Source organism: Sorghum bicolor, chromosome 1, assembly GCF_000003195.3.
Source record: "Sorghum bicolor cultivar BTx623 chromosome 1, Sorghum_bicolor_NCBIv3, whole genome shotgun sequence".
Classification (NCBI taxonomy): Eukaryota; Viridiplantae; Streptophyta; class Magnoliopsida; order Poales; family Poaceae; genus Sorghum; species Sorghum bicolor.
The window spans coordinates 73,007,823-73,034,968 of NC_012870.2; the positions used below are offsets into that span (position 1 = coordinate 73,007,823).

General features: G+C 46.1%; 4 protein-coding genes and 1 long non-coding RNA gene across 5 annotated transcripts; 3 read left to right on the forward strand and 2 right to left on the reverse strand.

The window, feature by feature from the left end:
• Positions 2,692–5,220, forward strand: LOC8085291 (beta-hexosaminidase 2). Its single transcript, XM_021449220.1, has 2 exons — positions 2,692–3,716; positions 3,828–5,220. Exons 1-2 carry the CDS (start codon positions 2,849–2,851, stop codon positions 4,790–4,792), a joined length of 1,833 nt encoding a protein of 610 aa, XP_021304895.1. The 5' UTR covers positions 2,692–2,848; the 3' UTR covers positions 4,793–5,220.
• LOC8056877 (tubulin alpha-2 chain) lies at positions 6,185–9,945 on the forward strand. The gene is made up of 5 exons (XM_002465588.2): positions 6,185–6,511; positions 6,972–7,186; positions 7,631–7,830; positions 8,820–9,328; positions 9,436–9,945. Exons 1-5 carry the CDS (start codon positions 6,399–6,401, stop codon positions 9,743–9,745), a joined length of 1,347 nt encoding a protein of 448 aa, XP_002465633.1. The 5' UTR covers positions 6,185–6,398; the 3' UTR covers positions 9,746–9,945.
• Positions 6,509–8,908, reverse strand: LOC110430958. The gene is made up of 4 exons (XR_002448383.1): positions 8,769–8,908; positions 8,369–8,451; positions 6,926–7,220; positions 6,509–6,790 (listed from the first exon to the last, which is right to left on the reverse strand). It is a non-coding gene; the product is annotated as an uncharacterized LOC110430958 (long non-coding RNA).
• Positions 11,496–15,056, forward strand: LOC8056878 (superoxide dismutase [Cu-Zn] 2). The gene is made up of 7 exons (XM_021449236.1): positions 11,496–11,685; positions 11,789–11,890; positions 12,644–12,739; positions 12,841–12,872; positions 12,951–13,026; positions 14,225–14,278; positions 14,725–15,056. Exons 1-7 carry the CDS (start codon positions 11,583–11,585, stop codon positions 14,751–14,753), a joined length of 492 nt encoding a protein of 163 aa, XP_021304911.1. The 5' UTR covers positions 11,496–11,582; the 3' UTR covers positions 14,754–15,056.
• Positions 18,089–21,294, reverse strand: LOC8056879. The gene is made up of 7 exons (XM_002468218.2): positions 21,049–21,294; positions 20,832–20,949; positions 20,345–20,433; positions 20,193–20,239; positions 19,983–20,071; positions 19,162–19,295; positions 18,089–19,044 (listed from the first exon to the last, which is right to left on the reverse strand). The coding sequence occupies exons 1-7, from the start codon at positions 21,139–21,141 to the stop codon at positions 18,280–18,282; spliced, it is 1,335 nt and encodes a 444-aa protein (XP_002468263.1). The 5' UTR covers positions 21,142–21,294; the 3' UTR covers positions 18,089–18,279.

Below are 27,146 nucleotides of genomic sequence, written 5' to 3' on the forward strand. Positions count from 1 at the left end.
GAAAATAGAGACAGGAACATGGCTGCTATGCGCCAAACTGAGGCTATAACAACGAGTTTGTAATTCACCTGCTGATTCAAAATAAAAAAAGAAAAAAATATTAAGTCGGACAACATATATGGGAATGAGCCATGCTGTCAGAGATGGTGAGTGCACAGAGATGTGCGAGATATGCGATGAGTTTCGCCGCTAGCAATTTGAGGCTTGTTGGGATGCCTTCAAAAAGCAATCTCATACATGCATGAGATAAAAAGGGGAGAAACAACACATTGAAAGTCTTTCGTGTAGTCGTGAGATGGATGGAAAGAGATTTTTTTTAAAATAGCCGATGCACACCACAAAATTGATGTCTACACTATAACCATAGAAGCACAATAGTCCTTTCCAAACCATTTGGTTCGCAATAGCACTGGAGCTGTTCAATAATGAGTATAGTTGAACAAAATTTGCATGGTGCAGTGTTGCATCTAATTCCTGCTTTAAGAAAATAATAAATAACTGTTTCGATGGAGCTTCATGCCCTGTATGCACAACCTAAAGCGGATTGCATGTAATATTTTTATTGTGCAAAGTTCAGTTTTCATAGCTCACGATTGGATTTCCATTCAACCTGCTCTAAGCTCTAAGGTGAGGCCGTCGATAAATGCAAAACGAGATATAGGATGAGGAACGAGAGACGTAGGTCCCATATATTAAATTGATATAAACTAGATGAAATTTCTCTTAATCTGCTACAGCACACTTAATTGTCGGTCGTCACCTTCAATCATATTTTCTCAAAAAATTATCGGTGTTTTAGGCTTCATAGACAATGCTCAATCTAGTAAATTTGCTTTAAGGAAGATAATAATCTATCATGTATGAACATAATACTCACTTCCGTACCATTTAGCAACATGAGCTAGAAAATAGAAGACATTGCATTATGGAGTTAGTATCAGCGCCAAGTGACGTAAATATTGTTATCTATATCTATGTATCCTATAGAGATAAACTTCGCTAAACTAATTCTCTTGCACCTCCTTGCGCCATCATTATCCACTTCTTCTCCTGCTGCGTGCAATTAAGTGCCCACTTACAAATGATTTTAGTAGTGGATGCAGTTACCTACACATGACCATGCATGCATACTGCTAGCAATTATTTTCTTACATGATCTCCTCTCTTCTTCTTTTGAAACTAATTACTAAAACTATACATAGATGACTTAATAGACTACAGTGAGGTTATATTTATATTCTCCTTCATACCCGCAACAACACGCAGAAAATCCTCTAGTTACAAAGGATGAAATACACGTAAAAAGGTATAAAAATGATACTGTAAATAGCATCAACAACATCTCTCCTCTAATAAAGAGCGATGTGATCATGTCATTGACCTTTATATGGAAAACAACATGGCATAAGGCAGGGTGGCTTCCTTTGATGTGAGAAGTAATTTTACAAAGTTGCAGTCATCTCGAGGCTCCAAATACCTTGCATTATTATTAAACAAGAAAGGGGTGAAATAAAGATATAAATATAAGATTTGCTTTCTCATATTTGTTGTAAGCTGTTTTTATTGTCAAACAATCATTTCTAAAATAGTTTCATGGGTGAAGCTATTTTTCTTCTCATCTCACAAAGACATAAGTTAGAATGAAGTTGACAAAATAGCTTATTGCAGCTCTCTCCTTCATTTCTCTCTCATCTATGCATAAACCAGTTGGTGAAGCTATTTTACCAAACATTTTTTCCAAAGCAGCTCAGCTTCATCTAGAAAGTTGCTCTATTTTCTGAAGAAAAAAACATCTTTACTAGTGAAGTTGACCTGTGCCAAACAAGCCCTATATACTCTCCCCGTCCTGAAATACAGTGCATTTTGACTTCTAAAATTTATATTAAAATACAATACATTTTACATAATGACTATGTTTTAATTTGGCAAGATTTGTTAAAAAAGCCATAATTTGAAGAAAAACTCTATAATTGGAATAATCTATGGATACATGTGTTATCTGAGTGTTCTCTTAAATTGTCTTAAAATTTTTAGAACGGACAGGCAGAGGGAGTAGCTATAAAAATCTATGGAATGTTGTCTATGTTATAAATGAAAATAAAAGCATTGCAGAGGTTATTCATGTTATTAATTAGATTAGTGAGATCAAGAGTCTGTTCGTCTAAATTTATCTGTTCAAATCTGTCAGTTATTTAACATTGTTTTTCTCTCACAGCTATAAATTTAGAGACAAACGAATAGACTAAAGCGATGCTATAATTTACTATTACCACACTGTCCGATCAGTGGGTTTATGAGGATTTACAATGCATACCTATTTTTCGGCGGCAATGGCATTTTTTGATGTTTGATGGAGTACCCATGATTTTAACAAGATAAAAAATATATCTAGTATTTAAGTACAACTCATTGCCTAGTTCCAACAAACTCACATATCAACTACGGAGTATACGTAGCAGCCTACTGCCTATTTGAAGGAAATATCTAGTATCACAAATATTGATACTGTTTTTTTTATATAAATCTAGTTAAACTAAGGGTCATGTTATAATCGCGACCTTTTCACAGTGGAAGTAAGTACTGTAATAATACTCCGTATTTGTAAAATTTCTCTTAAAAAAACTCCGTATTTGCCACTACTAGTAAAAAAAAAAGGAAGCCCAGAACAACATCACTGTATTTCGGATCCACATGTTGCGGATAGCGCCAACGACCGACCGCTCACTCTGAGGTCTGAGCCCAGGAACACGCTCAAGAAAGTCAGCCAGATCCGGAGTTCTGCAGTCCGCACCGCTCTCTCTCACTCGTCGACGCCAAAAATCCCAAATCCGCTGCGAAAACCTCAGCGATGGCGGCATCGCCGTATTTCCTCCTCCTCCTCCTCTTCCTCTTCCATCCATTAGCTGCACTCGCCCCCCTCGCTCCTTCGCCTTCGCCTTCGCCTTCGCAGCCATCGCCGCCGCGTTCTCAGCCACCGCCGCCGCGGGTGCCTCAGCAAGTGCAGGTGTGGCCCAAACCGGTGTCCATCTCGTGGCCGCTGCCGGTATACGCGCCGCTCTCCCCGTCGTTCAGCATCCGCGCCTCGCCGTCGCACCCGTCGCTCCGTCACGCCATCGCGTACTACACCCGCCTCATCCGCACCGAGCGGCACGCGCCGATTATGCCCCCCGTCAACTACACAATCGCCGGCGTCCCCATCCGCCTGCTCGCGCTCTCCGTCTCCGACCCCGACACCAAGCTCGGCCCCGGCGTTGACGAGTCCTACACGCTCTCCGTGCCACCCAATTCCAGCTCCGCTGACATCTCCGCCGCCACGCCCTGGGGCGTCATCCGCGGTCTCGAGACCTTCTCCCAGCTCGCCTGGAGCAGCAGCGCCGCCGCCGCGGGCGGCCAGCCGATCGTCCCCAGCGACCTCGAAATCTCCGACCACCCCCTCTTCACCCACCGCGGCGTCCTCCTCGACACCGCACGGAACTACTACCCCGTCGGTGACATCCTCCGCACCATCCGCGCCATGGCCGCCAACAAGCTCAATGTGTTCCATTGGCACATCACCGACGCCCAGTCCTTCCCCATCGTCCTCCCCTCCGTCCCCAACCTTGCCAACTTGGGCTCCTACAGCCCCACCATGCGCTACACCGAACAGGACGTCCGCCGCATCGTCCGATTCGCCGAGTCCTTCGGCATCCGCGTCATCCCTGAGATCGACATGCCCGGTGAGTGAGAGCTGATCCCATTCCAAAATACTCTACTGGATCCTGCATTTGCTCTTGTTTTCTATTCTCTATATATACGGTTGCAATCTTCAACGCCAAGACTTCATTCAGGGCACACGGGGTCGTGGGCGGCCGCGTACCCGGAGATCGTGACCTGCGCGAACAAGTTCTGGGCGCCCAAGGCGAAGCCGGCGCTGGCAGCGGAGCCCTGCACGGGGCAGCTGAACCCGCTCAACCCCAAGACGTACCGCGTGGCGCAGGACGTGCTGCGCGACCTGGCGGCCTTGTTCCCGGACCCGTACCTCCACGCGGGCGCCGACGAGGTGAACACGGCGTGCTGGGAGGACGACCCCGTGGTGCGGGGCTTCCTGGCGGACGGCGGCTCCCACGACCGCCTGCTGGAGCTGTTCGTGAACGCGACGCGGCCGTTCCTGGTGCACGAGCTGAACCGCACGTCGGTGTACTGGGAGGACGTCCTCCTGGGGCCCAAGGTGTCTGTCGGGCAGACGGTGCTGCCCCGCGACACCACCGTGCTGCAGACGTGGAACAACGGCGCCGCCAACACCAAGCGCGTCGTGTCGGCCGGGTACCGCGTCATCGTCTCCTCCTCGTCCTACTACTACCTGGACTGCGGGCACGGCGGCTGGGTGGGCAACGACAGCCGGTACGACGTGCAGGAGAAGGAGCACGATGGCATGCCGCTGTTCAACGACCCCGGCGGCACGGGCGGGTCCTGGTGCGCGCCCTTCAAGACGTGGCAGCGCATCTACGACTACGACATCCTGCACGGGCTGACGGAGGACGAGGCGAGGCGGGTGCTGGGCGGCGAGGTGGCGCTGTGGTCGGAGCAGTCGGACGCCGCGGTGCTGGACAGCAGGCTCTGGCCCAGGGCCTCCGCCGCCGCCGAGACGCTCTGGTCCGGGAACAAGGGCTCCAACGGCAGGAAGCGGTACGCCAACGCCACGGTCCGGCTCAACGAGTGGAGGCACCGCATGGTGGCGCGCGGCATCCGAGCCGAGCCGATCCAGCCGCTGTGGTGCCCGATGCACCCGCACATGTGCAACCTCTCGCAGTAGCAGAGCAGCCGCCTCGTAGAGAGAGATAGGATATGCAGTGCAGGGAGTCATACAGGGGCAGACAGGGAGTCGGAACTTGGTGCAAGAACCTTCGGCATCGGTATTCGGATCGAGGTCCGGATGAATCAAGAACAGAATAAAACCAAGGCTATCCCCAATGTGCCATGACCATCTTTGATTTCATCTTGGTTTGCTCAATCGTGTCATGAAGTAACAGGTGCATCATTTGCTCTGCACTAAAAAATTCCCAACTCCCAAGTTAAACAAAATTGGGGAAAAAAATCATTAGTAGAAGATTTTCTGTTGGCTTGTCCAATAATACATGAGTGGCACACATGTACTTGGTATTCGACTTGATGATTTGTATGTATGTACTGACGTAAAGTAGGGGGAAAATTAGGCCACAGAAGTCAAAATTTTTTCGTCTAGCTATTTGATTGTGATGTTGAAATCCGACGTCTCTGGAGATGAATTTGTAGCGCAAAACAAAAACTGACGATGTTGCCCCTGGTAGCTTCATGTTCATGGGGTTTCCTACTCTTCCTGCAGTTTACACCTCAGTACCTCACTGTCCAGCCAGCATAACAGGCTAACAGCACTCAAAAATGCATGAAGCCCCTCGTTTTTGAGGAAACATAATGCCCCTCGTTGTCGTTGTTCGATCAGATATCAGAAGATTTGGGACCCTAATTAGTGGCAGTCCAGTCATTTGTTTGCACAATGAGTAGTCATCAAGATTGACGAAACAAGTATTTCTTCAAGAGATCATCAGCATGGCAGCACCCGGCCCCCTGTTTGTGCTCATTGGTGTGGTGGCGTGGCCATCCTAATGGCGTCCTGTCATGGATGACCATGACGGCAGCGTGGTGCTGGTTATGATGACGGCACTTGATTTGGAATGCATGGTGAAAACGAAGTGCGGTCATTTTTTACTACCAAATATCGTGGTTGGTGTCCTACTATCCTGACTCCTGAGAGGAACAACATTCGACATAGACCTTTGGACGAGTACACGAAAGAAAACCCAAACAGGCAAGGATGCAACTCATGTGTCAGACAGAATGTGATCTTTTCCCCAACAAGGATATGCGACAATACAGATTTCTCGTAAACAGTCATTTTCCACATAAACGAAAAAAAAGAACCCAGCACCACAAAAACGTGGAATTCTTGCACTTTTTAACCCTGTCGCAGCAAAAAGCTAATGACAAGATTGCCAGGCAAATAATTCCAGCACTGCTGCCAGATTGCCACCATAGCATAGCAGACAGATTGGAGTAGACGATCATCATCTCCAGCGGCCCTATATAGTAGCCATCGCAGGAGTATTGATTTTTGTCCGGGTCGCTTTCCGTCCGACGTGTGTAGTGTAGCGCAATCCATCGGTCGCTGTCTGCTTTCTGAAGAACGTTCCCGTTGACGCCGCTACGCTGCCTTGTCCTCTTTTCTTCCCTTCTACCCTGCCGCACGCCCCCTTCTTCCGTGTGCAGTGGTGCAGGCCTTTTCGGCCCTCAGGCTTCTTCCCTTCCTTTCCCTGCTTCGGAACTCCCGAGGCTGCATAACCTGATTCAGAGGCAGAGCGAGAGAGCGTGAGGAAGGGAGGGAGATGAGGGAGATCATCAGCATCCATATCGGGCAGGCAGGCATCCAGGTGGGGAATTCTTGCTGGGAGCTCTACTGCCTCGAGCACGGTATCCAGCCTGATGGCCTCATGCCCAGGTGAGGTCCTTTTCCGTTCCAATTTCCGCACTTTCTGTTTATCTCATCCTTCCTTAAGAATTCAGTCGAGTTTTGATCTATCTCAGATGATTCTAGCTCAGATAATTGTTTCAGATAGGGCTGACTTCTGGGTTCTTGTAGCATAGCCTCAAAAAGGTTGTATTTTGGAGATAATCCTGGAATATTCATAATCCTGAGGACAATCTTGTGTATCACAGCCCGAAGTAAAAGCTAGAGAAACTTTGCTGGATGCTCTTTTTTTACGAGTTGATGGCACCCCTGCGTTCAAAACCACTTGCTTATAAAAAAGTTAAAAAAGGGCCATGATCGGATAAAAAAAACCTGCATATTAAGAAGCTCAGGTTGTCAACAAGCAGGATAAGCATGTGACACCGATTTTTGTGTCCAACTCACCTATTTTACAGCATCCAATTTCTCAACCTTGGCTGTTTGCTTGCAGTGACAACTCTGTTGGGGTTGCGAGGGATGCATTCAACACATTCTTCAGTGAAACGAGCGCAGGGAAGCACGTTCCAAGGGCCTTGTTTGTCGACTTGGAGCCCACTGTGATTGACGAGGTGAAGACCGGGGCATACCGTCAGCTTTTCCATCCTGAGCAGCTCATCTCACACAAGGAAGATGCTGCAAACAACTTTGCCCGTGGACATTACACAGGTGTGACATGTTGTCCCTCACCCTGAGCCATTTCCTGGAGAACAGAAAATGTGTTTTGCAATTTAAAATGCAATATTGAATTGAGCACAAATAATTGGGGTTTGAAAGCCCTATCTTGAACTTTGGTGCATTGCAAATGCGTAAAGAACAAATTTGTGTGTTTGAATAGTACTAGCAAGTGGCAGGTAGAACTAATCCACAACAGTTTGGATATTATACAGGGGTCAGGATCTTATAATTTAAACGTTCAACCATCCTATGCCATGATTTCTGTAGTATTGTCCATGACTTCATATCATACAAAAAACATCACTTTCTTTACCTGGGGCACTTATTTTGAAAAAATTACAATGCTTTGGAACTGTTCTCTGCTCTTTATTAATAACTATCCTGTTTGGGGATGGAGTAATATCCGAAGTTTTACAATATGTTTTTCTGCTGCAGTTGGAAGAGAAGTAGTAGATCTTTGCCTTGATCGGATAAGAAAATTGGCAGACAACTGCACTGGTCTTCAAGGTTTTCTGGTTTTCAATGCTGTTGGTGGTGGAACCGGCTCTGGCCTTGGTTCGCTACTTTTAGAGCGTCTATCCGTAGATTATGGTAGGAAGTCAAAGCTCGGTTTCACCATCTATCCTTCCCCACAGGTATCAAAATGATAATTTGAGACCATTTATGTATGCATCATTTGGTCATCACAATTACTAAGCCCGCTCGTTTCAGCTGGCTGCGGCTGCACTAGCACTGTCTACAGTAGTTTGCAGTTTTGAGGCCACAGCCAAAAGTAGCTGAAGTTCCAGTTTCTTTGTGGGCAATTAATTACAGACTAAATTACCATCTCAAGAAAAGAATTGTAGTATTAAGTGTGAACCATTAAAAAGAAATCACTTCAATGGTAAATCTGAATCGTGATTTGGCAAGATTACAGATACAAAAATATCCATCTTGTCATCAGTTTTGATATACAACAAAAATCTCAAATTCAATAAAATGATAAATTAAATATTTGATAGTAACTTTATAAGAAAAGTATAGATAAGTCCTACTTTGAGTTTTTTTACTTGAAAAGCTAATCTAATTATTTCGGACTTTTACCTTATCTTTCCAACAAGTATGTTGTTTTTGTCAAGTTTCTGGAAGAGCTATGATAAAGCATAAATTTTATGGCCATTACAGTTGAGCTACCTGTGTCAGTGAGAAGAACTCCATTTATTCTTGCAATAAGACATAGCTTGCATACAGAAATATATCCTTCACTGACCATCCACCTATCATTCATTGTAGTAAAAATAACTCTCAAAGGATCTTCATGAGATTTACTATATTAAGTATAAGACTCAAAGCCCGGATATTGTGCGAGACCATCTATGTCTAGACAGTGAAAATGTGTGAGTGAAGAATATTAATATCAATGTTTATGCCCACATAGTGGTTAATAGTACAATATCTAAATCTGTATGCTTGAGAGTTGAGACAAGAGTGAGTAAAAAGAGTTAATATGCAAAATTACTATTTTCATATACCTAGCTAAAGGCATAGGCTTGTCTTCTCAATCAGATAACAAAAGCTTGCAAAGGAGGTTTACCTGTCATTGTAACTTACAAGAACTCTGTACTGAAACCATTTCCTGTTGCAGATCTCAACTGCTGTGGTCGAGCCTTATAACAGCGTGCTCTCCACACATTCCCTGATTGAACACACCGATGTTGTTGTGCTTCTTGACAATGAAGCTATATATGACATATGCAAGAGGTCCCTTGACATTGAGCGTCCAACATACACCAATCTGAACAGGCTTATATCTCAAGTTATATCATCTCTAACCACGTCACTGAGGTTTGACGGAGCCATTAATGTTGACATAACTGAGTTCCAGACCAACCTTGTTCCTTATCCCCGGATACACTTCATGCTCTCTTCATATGCTCCAATTATCTCAGTGGAGAAGGCCTACCATGAACAACACTCTGTTCCTGAGATCACAAATTCTGTGTTTGAGCCATCAAGTGTGATGGCAAAATGTGATCCCAGGCATGGTAAGTACATGGCATGCTGTTTGATGTACCGTGGTGATGTTGTGCCAAAAGATGTGAATGCTGCTGTCCATTCAATCAAGACCAAGAGAGCAGTGCAGTTTGTTGACTGGTATATGCTCACAACTCTTACCAAGTTATATTAGATTATAGACTGTTTTCTAGCGAAAATGTAGCTGCACGAGACATGAACATCTTTCTCTGTTGCCTCATGCACAGGTGCCCTACTGGCTTCAAGTGCGGGATAAACTACCAACCACCAACTGTAGTCCCTGGAGGGGACCTGGCCAAGGTGCAACGAGCAGTCTGCATGATCAGCAACAACACAGCTGTGGCTGAGGTCTTTTCCCGTATTGACCGCAAATTTGATCTCATGTATGCGAAGCGTGCATTCGTTCATTGGTATGTCGGTGAAGGGATGGAAGAAGGGGAGTTCTCAGAGGCAAGGGAGGATCTTGCGGCACTGGAGAAGGATTATGAGGAAGTCGGAGCTGAAGTTGAAGATGATGATGAGGAAGCTGAGTATTGAGTCATCCCATCTGGATGCATGGTTATTTTCCTTTGGTATCAGTCAACCAGGAGTGCTTGGGTTGCATGGTTGTACCTCCCATTTGTTTCCCTGTTTGCTATTGCATTACACCTGTTCATGATTGCCAGAGTAGAACTGTGAAGATTGGTTGAACTGGTGTGATGGTTTGAGATAAAATAAAATAAGTATTAAAAATGTCACGTGAAAGATATATTAGTAGAGTAGTCATTAGTCACAAGAAACATACTTCAATATCATAATAATACTATAGTCACAGCAAATCCTGCTATAAACGCCAAAGTCAAATACCTCTATAGAGACCGTGTTGATGACTTGATATCCTAAACAATAAACAGCAAAAAAGAACAAGGGCAGTATGTGCCGTGTGCAATGCATTGGGAGACGTGAGGACCCCTTGGAAGATACTACATTCCTTATTAATGGGTAAGGATGGATGCCATAGCAGATGCATTTCTTGATCAGTGGTTCACTCGGTTCACTGAGCATATTGAAGACAAAACATGCTGTGGTACTGTGGTGTTAAGTACTCCCTACGTTCCAAATTATAATTCACTTTGAATTTTTTTGGTACATCCATTTTGCTACAAATCTAGATATAATATGTCTAGAAACATAGCAAAATGGATGATTGAAAAAAGTCAAAGCGACTTATAATTTGGAATGGAGGAAGTATATGAGATGGCCATAGGAACAGCACACACCGAAAAGCTAGGTCAGGACATTTATAGGAAATCCACAAGGTATGGAGCCATGGAGGTGTTTGCTTCTCATCACTGAACCTCTCAATTCATTGGATCAACGGGTGTACAGATCTTCTTGAGAAACTGAGACTCAGAGGAGGGGAGAGGGGGGGGGGGGGGGGGGGGATGCCCCAGTTACTGACCGGAGAAATGCTCAACCCAAAAAAGACATCCATGCTATCAAATTGAGCCATAGATACAGATAGTGTTTGTTCATGTATCATAATCACTGAATAATGGAGGGTATTATTTCGTGATTATGATACTTCAACAAATATTATCAGTATGTTTGGCTAGTTGTTCCCATAACAAATTTTCCCCCTTTATACCATCTTATAAAAATCACAGCAAAGCCATTGCCGTCCTTTACACTAAATAAGATACCAAATACATGCAGAATATTTTACAGATGACTTCCATAGATATAGTACTAGAAACTGATTTCTTAACAAAAACATTGGATGGGCGATCGATTCGTCAGAGAAGTACCTATAGTGATAGAAACTAAGACAGTGATTTTTATTGTGGGAACAAATGAGGCACATAGGAGAAGAAGAAAAAAAAAAGCTACCGCAGCTCCACTTCCAATTAAACGGTGGGGTTCTAATGAAGATGGTAGCGTGCAGGTGCACACCTGCTAGTGAACGGAGGCGGCGGCGACGAGCATGCCGAACTGTCGATTCAGCGCAGATCACCCCTCATTCTCCGACGGCATCAGTCATCTACCTTTCTCTCTCGGAGACGCGAGACGACCGAGTTGGGGGGCGATGGAGGAGGGCGGAGAGCCGGAGACGAGGAGGTAGCCGGCCGGAGCCCGGTTCGTGGAGGACTGGAGGGGAAGGGTTGGTCACAGGAGATCGGACACTGACACAGTAGGTCCCACGTCTGTATCAACCACGGGCCAACTGGATAGCGGACAACTGTCGGTGGTCTTTCTTAGTGGGCCGGATCCATTTTCATGGGCATCCTAATTTCTCGGTGGGCCGGATTGGTTCGTTGGACAAACAGCGAAAAAAGAGAGGCAGGAAGAGCCGACGAAGCCGAAGCAGAGAGAGCACCACGACGGACGAAGAAAAATGGCAGGGAAAGCCGGCGGACTCAAAGGGGTTGCCCTCATCGGCGGCGGCGCCAACAGCACGGTCGCCGGGGCCCTCCACTTCTTCGAGGACCCCTCCACCAGTAGCCGATCTCTCGAACTCTGTGTGACTGTATTCCCTATGCCCGTCGGAAGTCCTCTCTCACCTCTTTTCTCTGTTGGTGCTTGCTCTCCTGTGGCTGCTAGGGTACACCGAGGTGAGGGGCAAGGTCACGGGCTTGACTCCGGGAAGGCATGGATTTCACATCCACGTCTTTGGCGACACTACCAATGGCTGCAACTCAACCGGTGCGCCGCCTTCTTTGCCTGTTATGGTTGCTTATTTTGTCACTTTTGCTGTTGAATTGGGAATACTACTAAAGATATAATAATGATTCGCTATTGTACTAAAGTTTTGAAGCGGCTCAGCTAATCTACCAAGGTGTATAATTGGGGTTTAGAATTTTGTGAACTAAATCAGTTGTACAATAAAGATGTAGCCATATGGTATGGTAGGTTTATATGTTAGTGTTGTGCAGAATTGCCAGTTATATGTATGTTTACATTGAACAAGTGTTGTGCAGAATTGCTGGTTTTATATATGTATATACTTGTTGCTGTAGCAATTATTGTAGGGGCGATGTCTCCAGCAAAAGATTTACTAAACCTCTCATCTGTTACAAATTCACAATTGCTAGTGAATGAAACTACTTGAGCAACTATTGATGAAATGGACAATCACTTAACATTGGTAAAGAATAGAGTTTTGTGAAATTCAATGTTTGCTATAGCTTCTATTATTACATCATCCTTGCCTTTGTGGTGTTAGTGTACTAGAAATTAGAATCCTGCAGCGGCTAGGTGTCAGATGTTACATCATTACTATGTTGGAGTTTATCCTTTTGTAACACTAACCATGATCAAGGGATAATGGAATATGTAATGCCTTCTTGAGAAAGCTATATTTGAAGTATATGCCTTAGTATCTCACAATGGTTATGCTATAAACAGGCTGATTTCCACCATTTTTATGCTGGTCTGACAAATTTGTTGGCTTCATAGGGCCCCATTTTAACCCTCACAATAAGCCCCATGGAGCTCCATTTGATAAGGAACGACATGCGGGTGACCTGGGAAACATAGTAGCAAACGAAGATGGTTAGTACTAAGCCTAGTCTAAGATCCTTTAGTCGGTACGAGGGCTGTATGTTTATGAAATATTCCCTGTACCCTAATAATGCTTCACATGCTTATTTCAGGAGTTGCAGAAGTGTTCATAAGGGACTTACAGGTTCGGTCATCTTGAAGGATGTAATATAATCCTGTTAATATTGATCAACTGATAACCTATCTCTGCTGCTTTCTGAAGATTTCACTGAGTGGGCCTCATTCCATACTAGGAAGGGCAGTTGTTGTCCATGCTGATCCTGATGACCTGGGGAGGGGTAAGTATGCTTGTATTGTCAGTGCTATATTGTAGCTCCTAAAAAATTGAAGAACTCTCCTTATAATGTAGATTGGACCTTGTATGTTCATCATTAATGTAGATGGGACCTTGTGTTTCCTGAAATATTTTACTCCTGTCCAAAAAAGGTTATTCTAATTTTGTCAAGTTTGACCAGGTTTATAAAAAAGCACCAATATTTATGATGCAAAATCCTCCCTCCATTCCAAACTATGAGACATTTTGGCTTTTCTAGATACACATAGCTTTTGCTATGCTCTTAGGTATACACTATGTCTAGATACATAGTTAAAGTAATGTATCTACAAAAGCCAAAACGTCTTATAATTTGGAACAAAGGGAGTAAGTATCATTAGATTCATCATGGATTATATTTTCATAGTATGTATATTTGGTGTCATAAATCTTGATACTTTTCTCTATAAACATGCTCAAAACTTAAGATTGTTTGACTTAGGACAAAACTAGGATGGCTTTCTTTTTGGGACAGAATCTGATTTTGCCACTTGCTCAATGGAGATTTTATTGCCAGCTAATACCAATGTCATTTGTTGCTCATCAAGTGTCCTCATTCAATCATGGCTGCTGTGGCTTCAGGGTAGCACCATGTTGCAGCATTACCATACCATTTGCTGCATCATGCAATACTTGGAAACCACGAACTACTAGTCAAAACTTTAGTATCTATTTATTTTTTTGTACATAAAATTGGCTTCGTGAGATCATTTCCTCCATTGAGTTCTCCTTAGCAGTAGTTGGTACAGAGATAGCATTGGCTAAAGAAAAGCATTCATAACGGCATAGTATGTGACAAAACCATTACCAAAGTTGTCAAATAGTAACACATTGGAATTGAATGCTTATGAGTACTGGCCACAGAGTACAGCCTACAGGTTCAATTGCCACAGATATATCGCTTCAATGCTACAAGTAGAGAAAAAGTTTTTTTCGTATTTTTTTACCTGTTTTTCACTCATTTTATTTAATGAGCACTTGTACCTAGTTTTGATCCTTGTTGCCTATTGCCCTGCTGCACTTTGAACATCTAAAGTATTTCGATCCTTGTTTCTCCTTGCCTGGAAAAATCATCACACTTCAGATTCATGAATACTTGTTCCAGTGTGAGGCATCCTCATATGTTTAACTGCTCCTGACCATGTTCCTTTAATATTTTGAAGGTGGCCATGAACTCAGTAAGTCAACAGGAAATGCAGGAGCTAGAATTGGATGTGGTAAAGGCCAAGCCTTTTAAATTTGTAGTGTTGCTAATTATTGGAAAGAGACTGACATTTTTCTTAGGGCCTGTTTGGCACAGCTCTAGCTCTGAGATCTATGCTGGATCTGTAGTTTTTAGACTAATTAAATTGGTTTAACTAGTTTTACTTAATCTAAAATATAAATAAAAATGAGTCATGTAACTACAATTAACGTCTCTGCAGCTCTAAATCCAGGACTTCCTAGAGCTTTAGGCAACCGTGTCTATAGATTTCCTAGAGTTAGAGGCTTAGAGCTGTGCCAAACAGGGCCTTAATAACAAATTTTGAAGCAAGCATAACAAAAAGTTCAAAACTAGAAGTATAAATGCATAGGTTCTTGTGAAATGGAAGCTGCTTTACGTTGCATATATAAAGCCTTATGATCTTTGACACTTAAAAATACACTTGTCAATAACTTGCAGGTATCATTGGGATTCAGTCTTCAGTTTAACAAATAACAGCCTAGTACCACCACAAAAAAGGGCAAGGATTTCACAGTATATGCAGTATGCTGGTGCAGAGACATGGAAACGACGTTCGTTGTTCTGGACCGTTTCAAGGCTAAACGTTTTATTACCCTTATTGTCTTCAGTCATGTATACAATAATCTTACAGTCAATGAGAGGAAATTGCTAGTAAGATCTTGCATAGCTTATATCACTGGTTATCCATAGCAATAAGCCTATATGTAAAAAATTTTTGGAAGAGAAAGCTATGAGTCTATAAAGGGTGCTGCTTTTGGATTTGTACATCAGCAATGTCTTTATGCTTCCTCTCGAACAAGGAATCGAAGGCAAGTCAGCCTTTTGTGACTACATACTGTGTAGTTCTAATTTGGTCATCTCTTCTTCTCGTTTGTGCCATGGTCAAGTGGCAAGCATGGCACTGTTGTCTCAAATGAACTCCGGTTCCACAAGATAACCAAGGAAACATTTTCTACGACTTCGTATGATGGCAATTTTGGCCATGGATTTACTTACAGTGTCCGCTGATGTTCTCTCGTCGCTGTCCGTCTTCTTCACTCGCGTCCTATTACTATTATATCAAACTTCAAACTGGTGCTAGATGCCGGTCCTAACTGATTTTTAAATTCCATTCACTGACCCACCCTATTTTTCTGATCAGCCTTCTTGTTGCACAGGAATCAAATGCCAGGCAGGAGGCAGCTTATGACGTCCAAGCACCAGCCGGCCACTCATCCTTGCGATGTGAGATTACAGTCCCAAGACACTGAACACTACAGAGCTTCGCAACGGAGAAGCAGACAAGAACAAGAGAACAGCCAACGTCAATACGGCTGAAAGGACGGTGACTTAGTTTAGCCTCCGCTGATACTGGTACCAAGGTCAGCCCTTGCAAGAAATGCCTCGACGGGAACCGGACACCCGGGAAGACGTCAGGAGCGAGCCGTGCCCGCCCGTTCGGCCCAAGCGTGCCCCAAACAACGATGCACGCCGTCTCGGCGCGACGCGCGCACCCGTCGGCATCAAACTGTGCGCTGGACGGGACCGGTCGGGCTGAGCCCGAGAGAGAGAGAGGATCGGAGGACGCGGCCTTGGAGCCTTCTCCCTTGGCCCCGGGCGGACGCCGTGCGGGCGCAACGGGATGCCGCGGGGCCGCGACGCCGGCTACGGACACCGCCCGCGCCCCGGCCGATGCCGCCACGGAGAAGCGGTTCGTGGACTTTCTGCGTTCGAGATGAACAAAGAAGTCACGAGCTGACGCGCCCAGCTCGCGCTGCTCGGCACGGAACGGAGGCTCCCGACCACAGCGAACGCGCGCGCGCGCCGTGGCTGGCTCGCTCGTTGGAAGCTTGAGACGAGTAAAGAAAGAGACACGGCCCCGGGTGTCGCGCGCGGGCGTACGTGGCCGTGCCCGGGATGCCTGGAAAACGGCTGGGGGAGGCCGGGCGCGCGCGGTCGACTGCGTGCGAGCCACGGCACGGCGCGCCCGGCCGGCAGCGTCCGTGCGCCACCGGGCGGGGCGATACTAGTATTATTATCGCGTGTCCTCTCGCCTGTGCGTCCGTGCGAGCGTGCGCGCGCGGTCGCCGTGGCGACACCGGCGCTACAGTGCGCGCGTGTCCTCCGTCCGATGCGCCGGGCAGGCAGACCGACCGTTTCTGCGGTTCGAAGCCTGTACCCTGTAGCCAGGTGCTGCTCGACCGTAGCGTCGTGTCTCTTGAGGTACGAGGGGACTGGTTGGCCCGTGACTTCACGTGTTTATCCAGCTCGCATGCATTTTTCTTCTTCCATTTGCACGGGAGAGATCGGGCCAAAAGCACACGGTACGTAGAAAAGATGTCCGCTCGTAAGGATCCATACGCTTTCAGGATGCAGTATATACTTGCAGTCTTGTATTGTATGCACTAGTAATACTATATACATGATGGTCACGTACCAATGCAAGACGAGAATTGATATAACAAGAATTATAGCACCGCAAAGTACTACGTGGAAATACTACACGCGTGGGTATGAAAGGAAGAGCAATTAGTCAAAATTGTCTTTCATTTCGATTCTTGTTTTTGATTTACGGTTGTAGTTACCAAGATTGAGCTCCCTCACAGCATAGATCAATTCACTCTTCTTCATCTTTTGAGATCCTTTGGAAGTAATCAAGGTGGACTTACCCAGAGTAATGATCAAATCCAACTGTGCGAGTGCAGTCGGGATTTATCTAGCTCACATGTCTGGAAAGATGAGTTACACACACTGGTCCACGTAGATACTATGCACACTCATCGTATATCTGTCAGAGCTACACACGAAATCCAACAAGACTGTATTTCCAGCACGCAGTACACAGCAAAATAAACGAGGTGTAAATCATGTGAAAAGATGGGACTGTTCAGCCATTTTTTTTCTTTCTTTTTTCCCCAGTTCGCCCAAATGGAGCGAGAATGCGTAGTGATCTTTCTCGGACGAAACCAAAGATGGATCCAGCCCGGCCCACACGAAGCAGATCCTGCCTCTGGATCAGTGAAAGCAACTGCATCACTGTTGCGGGCGATCAATTGTTTTAGCAGCAGCAGCCGTCGCAAAAGAGGGGATTCAGGATTGCATCCCATACACGATACACCCTGTGCTTTTGCATTGCGTCGCTTTACCAGAACTCGAGAAGAAAAAAAGGAGACCAAGCTGCTCACGCCTACTACTATGTTTGCTACTACTTCCAGCCCAGTTTAAATTTCAGTTTGGATGGATCATCTTGCATGGTTTGGTCATCATGGTTCTCTTTGTTTTTTGTAAGCTCTCGTAGGAAAGCACAGAGCGTCAACCCTGATCATCTCAAAGCAAAACAAACTTACACGGAAAAATCAAAAGGTGTTTGGAGAGTAATGGATGCTTTGGGCGTTTCACGGAGTGGCCGACAGGCCGGGTTACGGCAAAAGCTCGAAAAGGCAAAAACCGTCGCGGCTCTCCACGTCACTTTCTTCTTCCTCACTCTCAGCGTTTCAAATTTCTCAACGGTACGTGACCTAAGAGAGGCACGTCCTTAGTCCTACTAACTGATCATGCGTCATCACCCATGGAGCTTTGCTTTGCCGGTAAGCTTCTGCGTTGAACTGTGTGGGAGGCCGTGGACCCGATCCTGCTGTCGTGTGACATTGTCGCGTGCTTCATCAACTTTGAAACGAACGTCGTATGATACGTACAAGCACTTTCTGAATGCCAAGATTTAAATTTCGGTTCGACCCAAGCGCATGCTGAATGGATCGGAAATAATGGTGCAGATCGAACAGTCGACGACAATGAGATCAGCAAAGAGTCCGGTGCAGAAAGGGGGCGATTTTACTCACATTTTTGGGGACGTTATTATACATGGCTTCAAGAATATCATAGGCACTAAGTACTGGAGAGAGAGGAAAAAAAGTTGGCAAAAGATTAACTTAGCATAATATAGCATTGGATTTATGCTGTATGGAGAAAATTCTCTGGTCGCCATGCATTGCAGATGCAGTACCGAGATGAGAATCAGATCCTCTGCTGCTGTTGGTAATGGTGGTTGTGGTGGTGGAGCCCGGCGTGCCGACGCAGCGGCTGCTGCACCGGCTTCTGCTTGAACTTCTCGCCGACGATTGATATGAGGCCGCCGAGCGGCGGGCGCATCTTGGCGCGGTAGGAAATCTCGTCGTAGGGCCGGCGGTAGAAGCGCAGGTACGGGAGGAAGGACTCGCGCTCGCGCTCCACGCGGCTGGCGCCCTGCCCCTCCTTCCGGAACGCGAACAGCATCGACGGCGACTGCAGGAACGACGGCCGAGGCGTCCGCGGGAAATGCTGCGCTGGCGGCGGGGTCTTGTGGGGGCCCTTGGCGGCGGAGGACGGCGTCAGGGGCGGCGCACCAACGCCGCCGCGTGGGAACGGCGGCGGCGTGGCGGCCGTGGAGCGCAGCGTGGCGGGCGAGGCGAAGGAGAAGGAGCGCGCGGAGAGCGGGGACGCGCCGACCAGCGACGGGCTGCTGGAGGTGGGCACCACGGAACGGGAGCCCACCGAGGTGGGGATGGTGGAGAGGTACCACGGCTTGATAGGGTTGTCGGTGGGGGTGACGGAGAACCGCGACGAGGCCGACCCGACACCGGCCTTCCCCACGACGGCGGCCGCCGCCGCCACCGCCGGCTCGTACCGCAGCGACGCGGTCCGCGGGTACGCCGTGAAGGAGGCGTCCTCCAGCGAGTCCTCGAAGTCCAGGGAGCACACCACCGCCGTCGCCGGCGCCAGCTCCACGAACGGCCGCACTCCCTGCACAACATGCATGCCACTGTTATGTTCATCCCGTAGCTAGGTTTGTGTTTTGATCAAGCAATGCTTAATTATTAGTTGATGATGCAAGCAAGACGACAACGACACGGCACGTACCTTCCAGAGGACGGAGAAGAGGGAGGGCGGGTCGATGACGAAGGCGCGGTGGAGGCGGCCGGGGTAGTAGTCGGCGACGATCTTGAGCGTGCCCATGAGCAGGTTGAGGAAAGCCGACGCCGAGCGGAAAAAGCCTGCGCCGCAAAGAGATTCGCATCGTCTCGTCAATCATCGGTCAACCAGAGCCCTCTTTTTTTTTCCCCCGATTCCACGGCCCACACTTTCCCTCCTTTTTTCTCGTCAATCATTTTTGCTACTCCTACCACTACTCGATTCAAACCGCACCGGCGGGAAGCCAGCGAGCTGCCGTGCCGAGACGGGGAGGAGAAGAACGGCCTCCCCCAAAAGCGGTGTCTGCCACTGTGCAAGCCACGCAAGCAGGCTACCCAAAAGCGTTCGCTCGGTCAAGGCCCGGGGACCACGCCACAGCAGCGGCATGGCAACGCCGGCCCGACATGACCCGAGGCCGCGGGGGACACGAGCCCAGAGCGTAGAGCCGACGCAGCGCAGCGGCTGGTGCGAGCGAGGGGGTCGTGTGTGTGTGTGTGTCTGACCGTCGGAGAGCAGAGGCTTCAGCGAGCCAGGCGCATGTGCGCGTCTGACCGGCGGAGGCGGTACCGCTACCAGACCACCCGCTGCACTGACCGAGAGAGAGCAAAAGGGCAATGCCGACGAATGCGAATGCTGCTTCTCTGCCTTGGTTTTTCTTTGGCTTCTGGAGGAGTAGCGGACAAATACTCCACCAAGAACGAAATGGAGCGTAGCGCACGCACTGTGTTTTGTATCGGTTCTGACGGTGACAAGGATCGGCGGCGGCTTACTTGCATCGAAGAGGAGGACGAACTGGTCCACGAACCGGGACATGCACGCCACCGCCACCTCCAGTGTGAACACCATCAGCCGCACGAACCTAATCAAGCGAAGGGAATGAAGTGTAAGAAGCTAGCATAGCAGTGAGAGACGGAACGGAGAAAGACGAAAACAGGAAGCGTCTGATCTGATGAGTGCTACTACAGTACAGTAGTTCTTACGATTTCTGCGAGTGGAACTTGGGGTAGTCCTGCTTGATTCGAAACACCTGCAAAACAGAAGCAAATTCCAGTCAGAGCTCATCAGCACTTCCTCTGAAGTAGAATAACATGAGACATTCGGCAAGGATCTTCGTGTCCAGGGAGTGCCGTACCACAACTGGGCGGCCGTCGTCGTCGTGGCCCGAGACGAAGGCCACGCCGTCGGCGAGCTCGGCGGAGAACTCGTCGGCCATGATGTGATCTGCTTGGCACAGAGAGAGAAGGGCCGGCCGGCCTCTCGTTAGCATCTCCACGAAACGAACGAACAATCTCATTCCAACAGAATAGCACCAACGAGTGTACTGTTGCGGGGACTGTACTTTGAAAACACTTGCTACTACCAGGAATGAACCAATCGGCAGCGCAATAAATTCGGCGCGGCGGCACAGTAACTTGACTAGAAATGCACTGTGCCGTAGGTATCATCAGCTGCAAGAACAGACCACGGCGGCTCTAGCAGAGCATAGCAGCGCAGAGAAGCATTAATGAACACACTAGCTTCCTTTTGTTTCACGACCCAGCGCGGAGGGTCCGACACGGAGAGCTCTCGACAAATGTGGTGCGAGAGCGAGAGGAATGGATGGAAGCTGATGAGCGTACCAGCTCCGACGGTCTCCCTCCATGAGAGGACGGTCCTCAGGTGCTTCGCCGCCTTCTTGACGTTCTCCCCCCGCGACCGCAGGAACCGCTCCACGCACGCGTCGTTGCAGTACTGTGCCTGCTCGCCGCCATGGCCAAACCAGAAAACAAGCTTAGAGAGACGAACGGAGGCAGAAGTGGGTTTGTATGCAGAGCAAAGCTGATTCTCGGGCATCACCTGCTTTGCGGAGAGCGGCGCCTGCTTGCGCAGCAGCTTGCGGACGGCCTCGATCTTCTCCCTCTCCTTGGCATCCACCTTGTCGATGGCCATCTCAGCAATTTGCACGAAGAGGAGGACGAAGAAGAGGAGGTGGTGGGAGTGGGAGTAGAGGAGGGAGTGTGAACGGGGGAAGCGGAGCGGCGAACTGGCGAGAGAGAACTGATGAGAGGGAAAGAAGGGGAGTGACCGGTCGAGAGGAAGAGAAAGAGCATTATAACCCGGGCGGGGCGGGGTGGCGTTCAACTCAGGAGCTCGCAGACGAGAAACGGGAAAAGAACAAACGGCAACGGACGTTTGCTTGCGCAAGCATCCAGACTTTGGACGTCCACTTTTGCCGGTTTTCTTTTCTTCCACCCCCTCCTCCGTGATTCCAAGCAAAAGCAAATAACCCATGTCTTGGCCACTTCAACCAAACAGAAAAAACACCATTGTGTACATCAGCTGGTAGCTAAATAATATAAGCGTAAAAGCTATCTCTAACAATTCAGTGCTTCTTACAACCAAATATAGTCATTTTTTAAATTAACATCATATATAGACGAACAGCTGATAGCATAGTCTTGTGCCTTTATATTTAGCGGGTTTAGGCGTGGCAAAATGAAACTGGTTCAACTCATCAAGACGAAAAGGGTGCAAAACGAAACTGGTTCAACTCATCAAAATGAAACTGGTTCAACTCATCACCCTAACATCAGTTAATCTTCGTTTTTAGCTCCTCAATGGACTTAATAATTTTTTCACTATGTAGTAAAAAACAATTGTTTTTACCCTCTTTTTTCTATTCATTTCCATCTCATTTAGATACACTATAATCTTGTATCCAATTGTGATAAATTTAATTACTTTATATGTGTCTTCATTCTTTGTGTTGTAGCTTTGTAGTTTTTTAGTATGTACTTAGTTGAAACCTTGGCTCGCATCTTTTCCTTTCAAATTATGTTTTTTTATCCATGAGTTAAGTTCAAACTCTACTTCTTATTATATATTTTGTTCTAAATTTCCTTTTATATTTTATAACAAAAATATTCTAGGTCCCAAAATCCACTCCTAGTTACTACAATGACGAAAACTTTTAACCCTGATCATATGGCTATTATTCTTAGACAAAATTAATGGTCAATGCTTTCAATTATTATGGTAATGTGTAGGGTTTATAGTTTTTAAATATATCTAGTGAGAATTAATATAGAAGCTCATTTGAGGCCCTCCAATTAGTATCTTAAGATTAAGATATGTGTTGCAGTTATTTGCATTGCAAGTTTGTGTATCATCAAATTTTAATATGTTGGTATCTACGTTTAAGTTATATCGCCTCTTGCCACATCTTCCTTAACACCATGAATCCATATTTTGGATTTAAAATTTTATCTTATTAGCCATTGCAAGTTTGTGGATCATCAATATGTATTTTAATTAGTTGGTATCTAAGTTATATCACCTCTTGCTGCATCTTCTTTAACACCATGAATCTATATTTTGGATAATTTTTATCTTATTAGCCATTGAAAAATATTGTCCACATGTTAAGTAGAAACTCCAGTGCTATTTGTATTTTACTAAAAATAGATTATAGGTTCTAGACTGCACTCTTAGTTGCTACAATGTCATAAACATTTGTTTTATATATCCCACACCACGACGGTCAAGGGATGTCTAATTTATTTGTCATATGAAGAATTATGTGTATTAGTGTTGTTTTATTTATAGAAATATATAGCGCTTAAATTAAAGTGTCAATATATTGGCATGCAAAATGTTTCAATTAAAGTGTATAAATCTATTTGAAGTGACAATTTATAAAAACTTCCATATAGTATTTGTATATGATGTATTTTATAATTATTTTTATGATAGCTTATATTGGCATTTAGACATAAATTTGGGGGCTATTTTAACTTTATAAGACAAGAGGTGGATAATTTATACACTAATTAAGGGGTCACTTAATATTGTCTTTATAATGGCAGATGTGGGCAATTTAAAAGAATATTTTGGTTTTACTTTTCTTTATCTTTCACAATGGTAGAAGTGGTTAATTTAGATGTAAATTTAGTGGTTATTTTATCTTACCAAAGGTGGTAATTTAGATGCAAACTTAGTGGGTTATTTTAAACTATCTTTCAAGATGGCAGAGATAGATAATTAATTTAGATGCAAATTTAGGTGTTTAGTTTATGGATTTTTTTATATAATGATAGATGTCGTGTAATTTTAGGAAATAGAATAGATTCAATGGTTATTATTGATGATAATGATTAGAGTCTACCAAATTAAATGTAAGATGATGTTTCTAATTTTTTGGAGAACTTTTGGGATTTATCAATTTTAGCATGTATTATTAGGGTTAACGCAAAGACTACACTAAAGGCTCCCAATTATAGTAATTTAAGATAGAGTAGATCCTATGATAGATTTATCAGTAATGTTAGAGTCGGCGGAATTGATAGATTGATCTATACATTTTTTTTATTTTTTTCGAGAATTTTCTAGATGGTTTCGATGATCTATATATGGAGCCTTAGAGTCTTAGATGGTTTCGATGATCTATATATGGAGCCTTAGATGGTATCGATGATCTCTTTATGGACATGATCGAATCTATTGTGTTTGTGTACATGGGGTGTGAGTGAGATGTACGTGTGTGGATGAGAGGGGTAAAAAATCCGTATCAGCGTGGCATCGCCGCTATTAATGACGTTTTTATTTCAGAAAAAAAAAACAGATTATGCCAATGGAGGCGTGGAGCTGACATGCACGAACAGGTTTCTACAAGCGTTCACAGTAGTACAACGCTTCGTGCCACACTTCGTTTCCTCTGTGGTCTGTGGAGCACAACGTCGCCTGCATCAGCATAAGAAGCAGAGAGGCAGCGAAGCCGTGTGCATGCATGCATCGTAGTAAGATCCGGCGTTGGCCCGGGTATCGCGCCCGCAGCGCAGCGAGAGCGGACAAACAGATCAAGCAACAAAGTATGGCGGATCACTCAGCTTGCGCCTGGCATGCATGCATCGCAAGAGCTCGTTCGACTAGAGTGGGAGAGACGTATACGCCGCTGCTGTTGGCACGTGGGGGTTCCCCTTGGCTAACCACCAAAGCTAGCAACAGGCAACCTGTGATCAGAGGTGTCCATTAGCGTCTCTTGTCCCTGATTACTGATTAGCTATACGCCTATACCTAGCTCAGACGCCTGGCCTCTCTATCGATCGGCTTGTGATCTCGTGGGGCCGGGGCCGGGGCCGGCCGGCCGGCTCCGCTGGCGGGTAGGACAGCGAGAGCCTTGACGGCGATGGCAGTCTTGTGTTGGGATGCAATCATGCATGCACTGTGATTCGGCTGGCGACGACGATCGATCGATCGATCTGCCCGATTGGCATATACTATCTTGGCTTTCGCTGCCACGCACGATGACACTACACAACCAACCACCATTGTGCTTTATCCCGCCTGGGCCTCGTCCGTACGTACGTCGCTGAGGATCATGTCGTGGCAGCTCATATATATATATATATATATACTCCCTTTGTCCTCTTTTAATTGTCACCGTTGGTGTGCATGCCAAAAGTTTGACTCGATTTGTAAAAAATACATGCAACATTTATATCTCCAAATAAATTTGTTAAAAAACTAGATTCAAAGATCTTTCTAATGATACTAATTATGTATTATAAATATTAATATTTTTTAATATATAATTACCGGCAGTTATTTTTCGGGAAGCGAGCGACAATTAAAAATGGACGGATGGAGTATATATTAATTTCCCATCCGTTGTCTCCGTGACATTGCCATCCGTTACTGTTTCATCACGAATCTTCGTTGCCATCAGCCATGGTAGCTTGAAGCTAGCGGTATGCAATGATGAGTTATGCTATAGAGACGTACACTACACCCCCAATCAAAACAGGAACGTACGCATGCATTTGTGAATTAAGAAGTGCAAGTGTAGGCATTTGTACATATACGTACTACGTTGATGGCATGATTATTATTGAACTTGAAGTTATAATCAACAAGTGTTACCTTGCACAAATGATTGCTGGTTGATTGTGATCCGGTGTTTGCAATAATTGTCGGTACTACTTACATTTTGTTAGCTGTGCCATGAAAGCTTAATTAAGGCAATTAGCTGCGTGCGTGTGCGTCTGAGTGATGTGTACTCTCCTCTCCAAAAAAGAATGTAATTTTAGCACAATACCAAATTAATAATGTATCTCGAGTTTAACTAACCACTCTCTATGTCCCTAAATAACTGTAGTTGTTGATGTGTGTACCGCAAATTTAACTTAATTTATAGAAAAATACGTGCAACATTTGTATTGTATCTCTAAATAAATTTACTAAAAAAATAGATTCAAAGATCTTTCCAATGATACTACTTTTGTACCATAAATATTATATTTTTTAAAATATATTTAATTAAATTATTTTTTAGAAAGCAAAAAAAATGACACATATTTAGAGACAGAGGGAGTATATATAAAAATAGTAATATTTATGATTATAAATGAGTATTATAGATTTTTCAGCATGATATATTTAGTGTCATAAACATTAATATTTTTATTTATGTATTTAGATATAAAATTTAGATACATCAATGAAAATGTATCTAAAAATTTGGGAGTGGAGGGAGGAGGGAGGACTGAGGAGTACACATATGGTTTGGTACAAGAATGCACGATCGACTGTCCACACGACGCGACAAATGTAGTGGTCGACCAAGGAGCACACACGCGATTGCACGCAGGCACCCAACGATGCGTTTAGTGGGCCGTACGAATGCCTGATTAGACCTGCGGGTAAGGCTGTGCTTATGCCCGGAGATCTCGCTCCCTCATCCCCGTGAGCTGGTGGTACATGCAGCACGGTGCCACGGACAAGGATTTCGAAATGTGTCACCCGACGGGAACCTGGCCTGGTGGGTGCATGCGAGATGCGGGCAAACGGGCGAACTCGGCAAGAAGCCGGCAATCCAAACAGTAGTGCCATCAAGCAAGACGTGCAAGAGATGAGCAAAAGCGGCCCATCGTCCCGGGCCATTTTATCCGCAAAACTGGTCCGCGCGCCTCCGCGACAGTACGTGCTGCCATGGCAGCTAACCTAACCGCCCTTTTCCCAGCTTTCCTCCCGACCCGAGTCCAATGCAAAGGTCCCCCGTGCATGGCCTTGCATGCATGCTAACCATGAGTGAATGCAAGCAGCAAGCACGCCGGCCGGGCCCCGTCGCCCGTCGCCCGTCGGCCAGACGCCACCACCGCCGTCGTGGGACCTATGTACGTACGAGCCAGCCGGGGTAAACATGCATGTCCGCGCGCCCGCCTTTTACAGTTCCCGACGTGGGGGGAAGAAGGAAAAATTCACCGGCGCGCGCGGCGTGCGTGCATGCGTGCGGTGCATGCATGCATGCATATGCAAATATCAAATGCCTGCATCTGCATGGCCCGGCCGGCCGGCGGTTGACCCATGGACGAGAGGGCGCGAGGCGAGGAGACGGTGGTGTTGGCCGCAAGCGCCGCGTCGCCTTGCGCTTGGCGGAATCCCGGGGGCCGGGGCGGAGGACGATGATGAGACGGAGACGGTGGACGGGCGCGCGCTGGCGCTGGCGCTGAGGTGCGGTGCGTCGCCCATTGGGGTTGGTTTTGGCTCCGCTCCGCATCCATTGTTTGGGGAAGTCTCGCAAGATCCAGCGGGTTCGCGTCACTGCATCAGGCGTCGATCGATCCGTCATGTCGCGGCAGCGGTTGGCCCTGGCTAGTGGCTGCTGGCTACCCGTGCGCTGCGGCCGGCGGACCTGCGGTGACGAGCCAGCACCACCCCTGGTGGCCTGGTGTGAGGCCTTGTTTAGTTCGCAAAATTTTTCAAGATTCCCCGTCACATCAAATCTTGCGGCACATGCATGGAGCATTAAATATACATAAAAACAAAAACTATTTGCACAGTTCATCTGTAAACCGCGAGATGAATCTTTTGAGCCTAGTTACTCTATAATTGGACAATGTTTGTCAAATAAAAACGAAAGTGCTACAGTGCCGTTTTTCACAACTTTTTGCGAACTG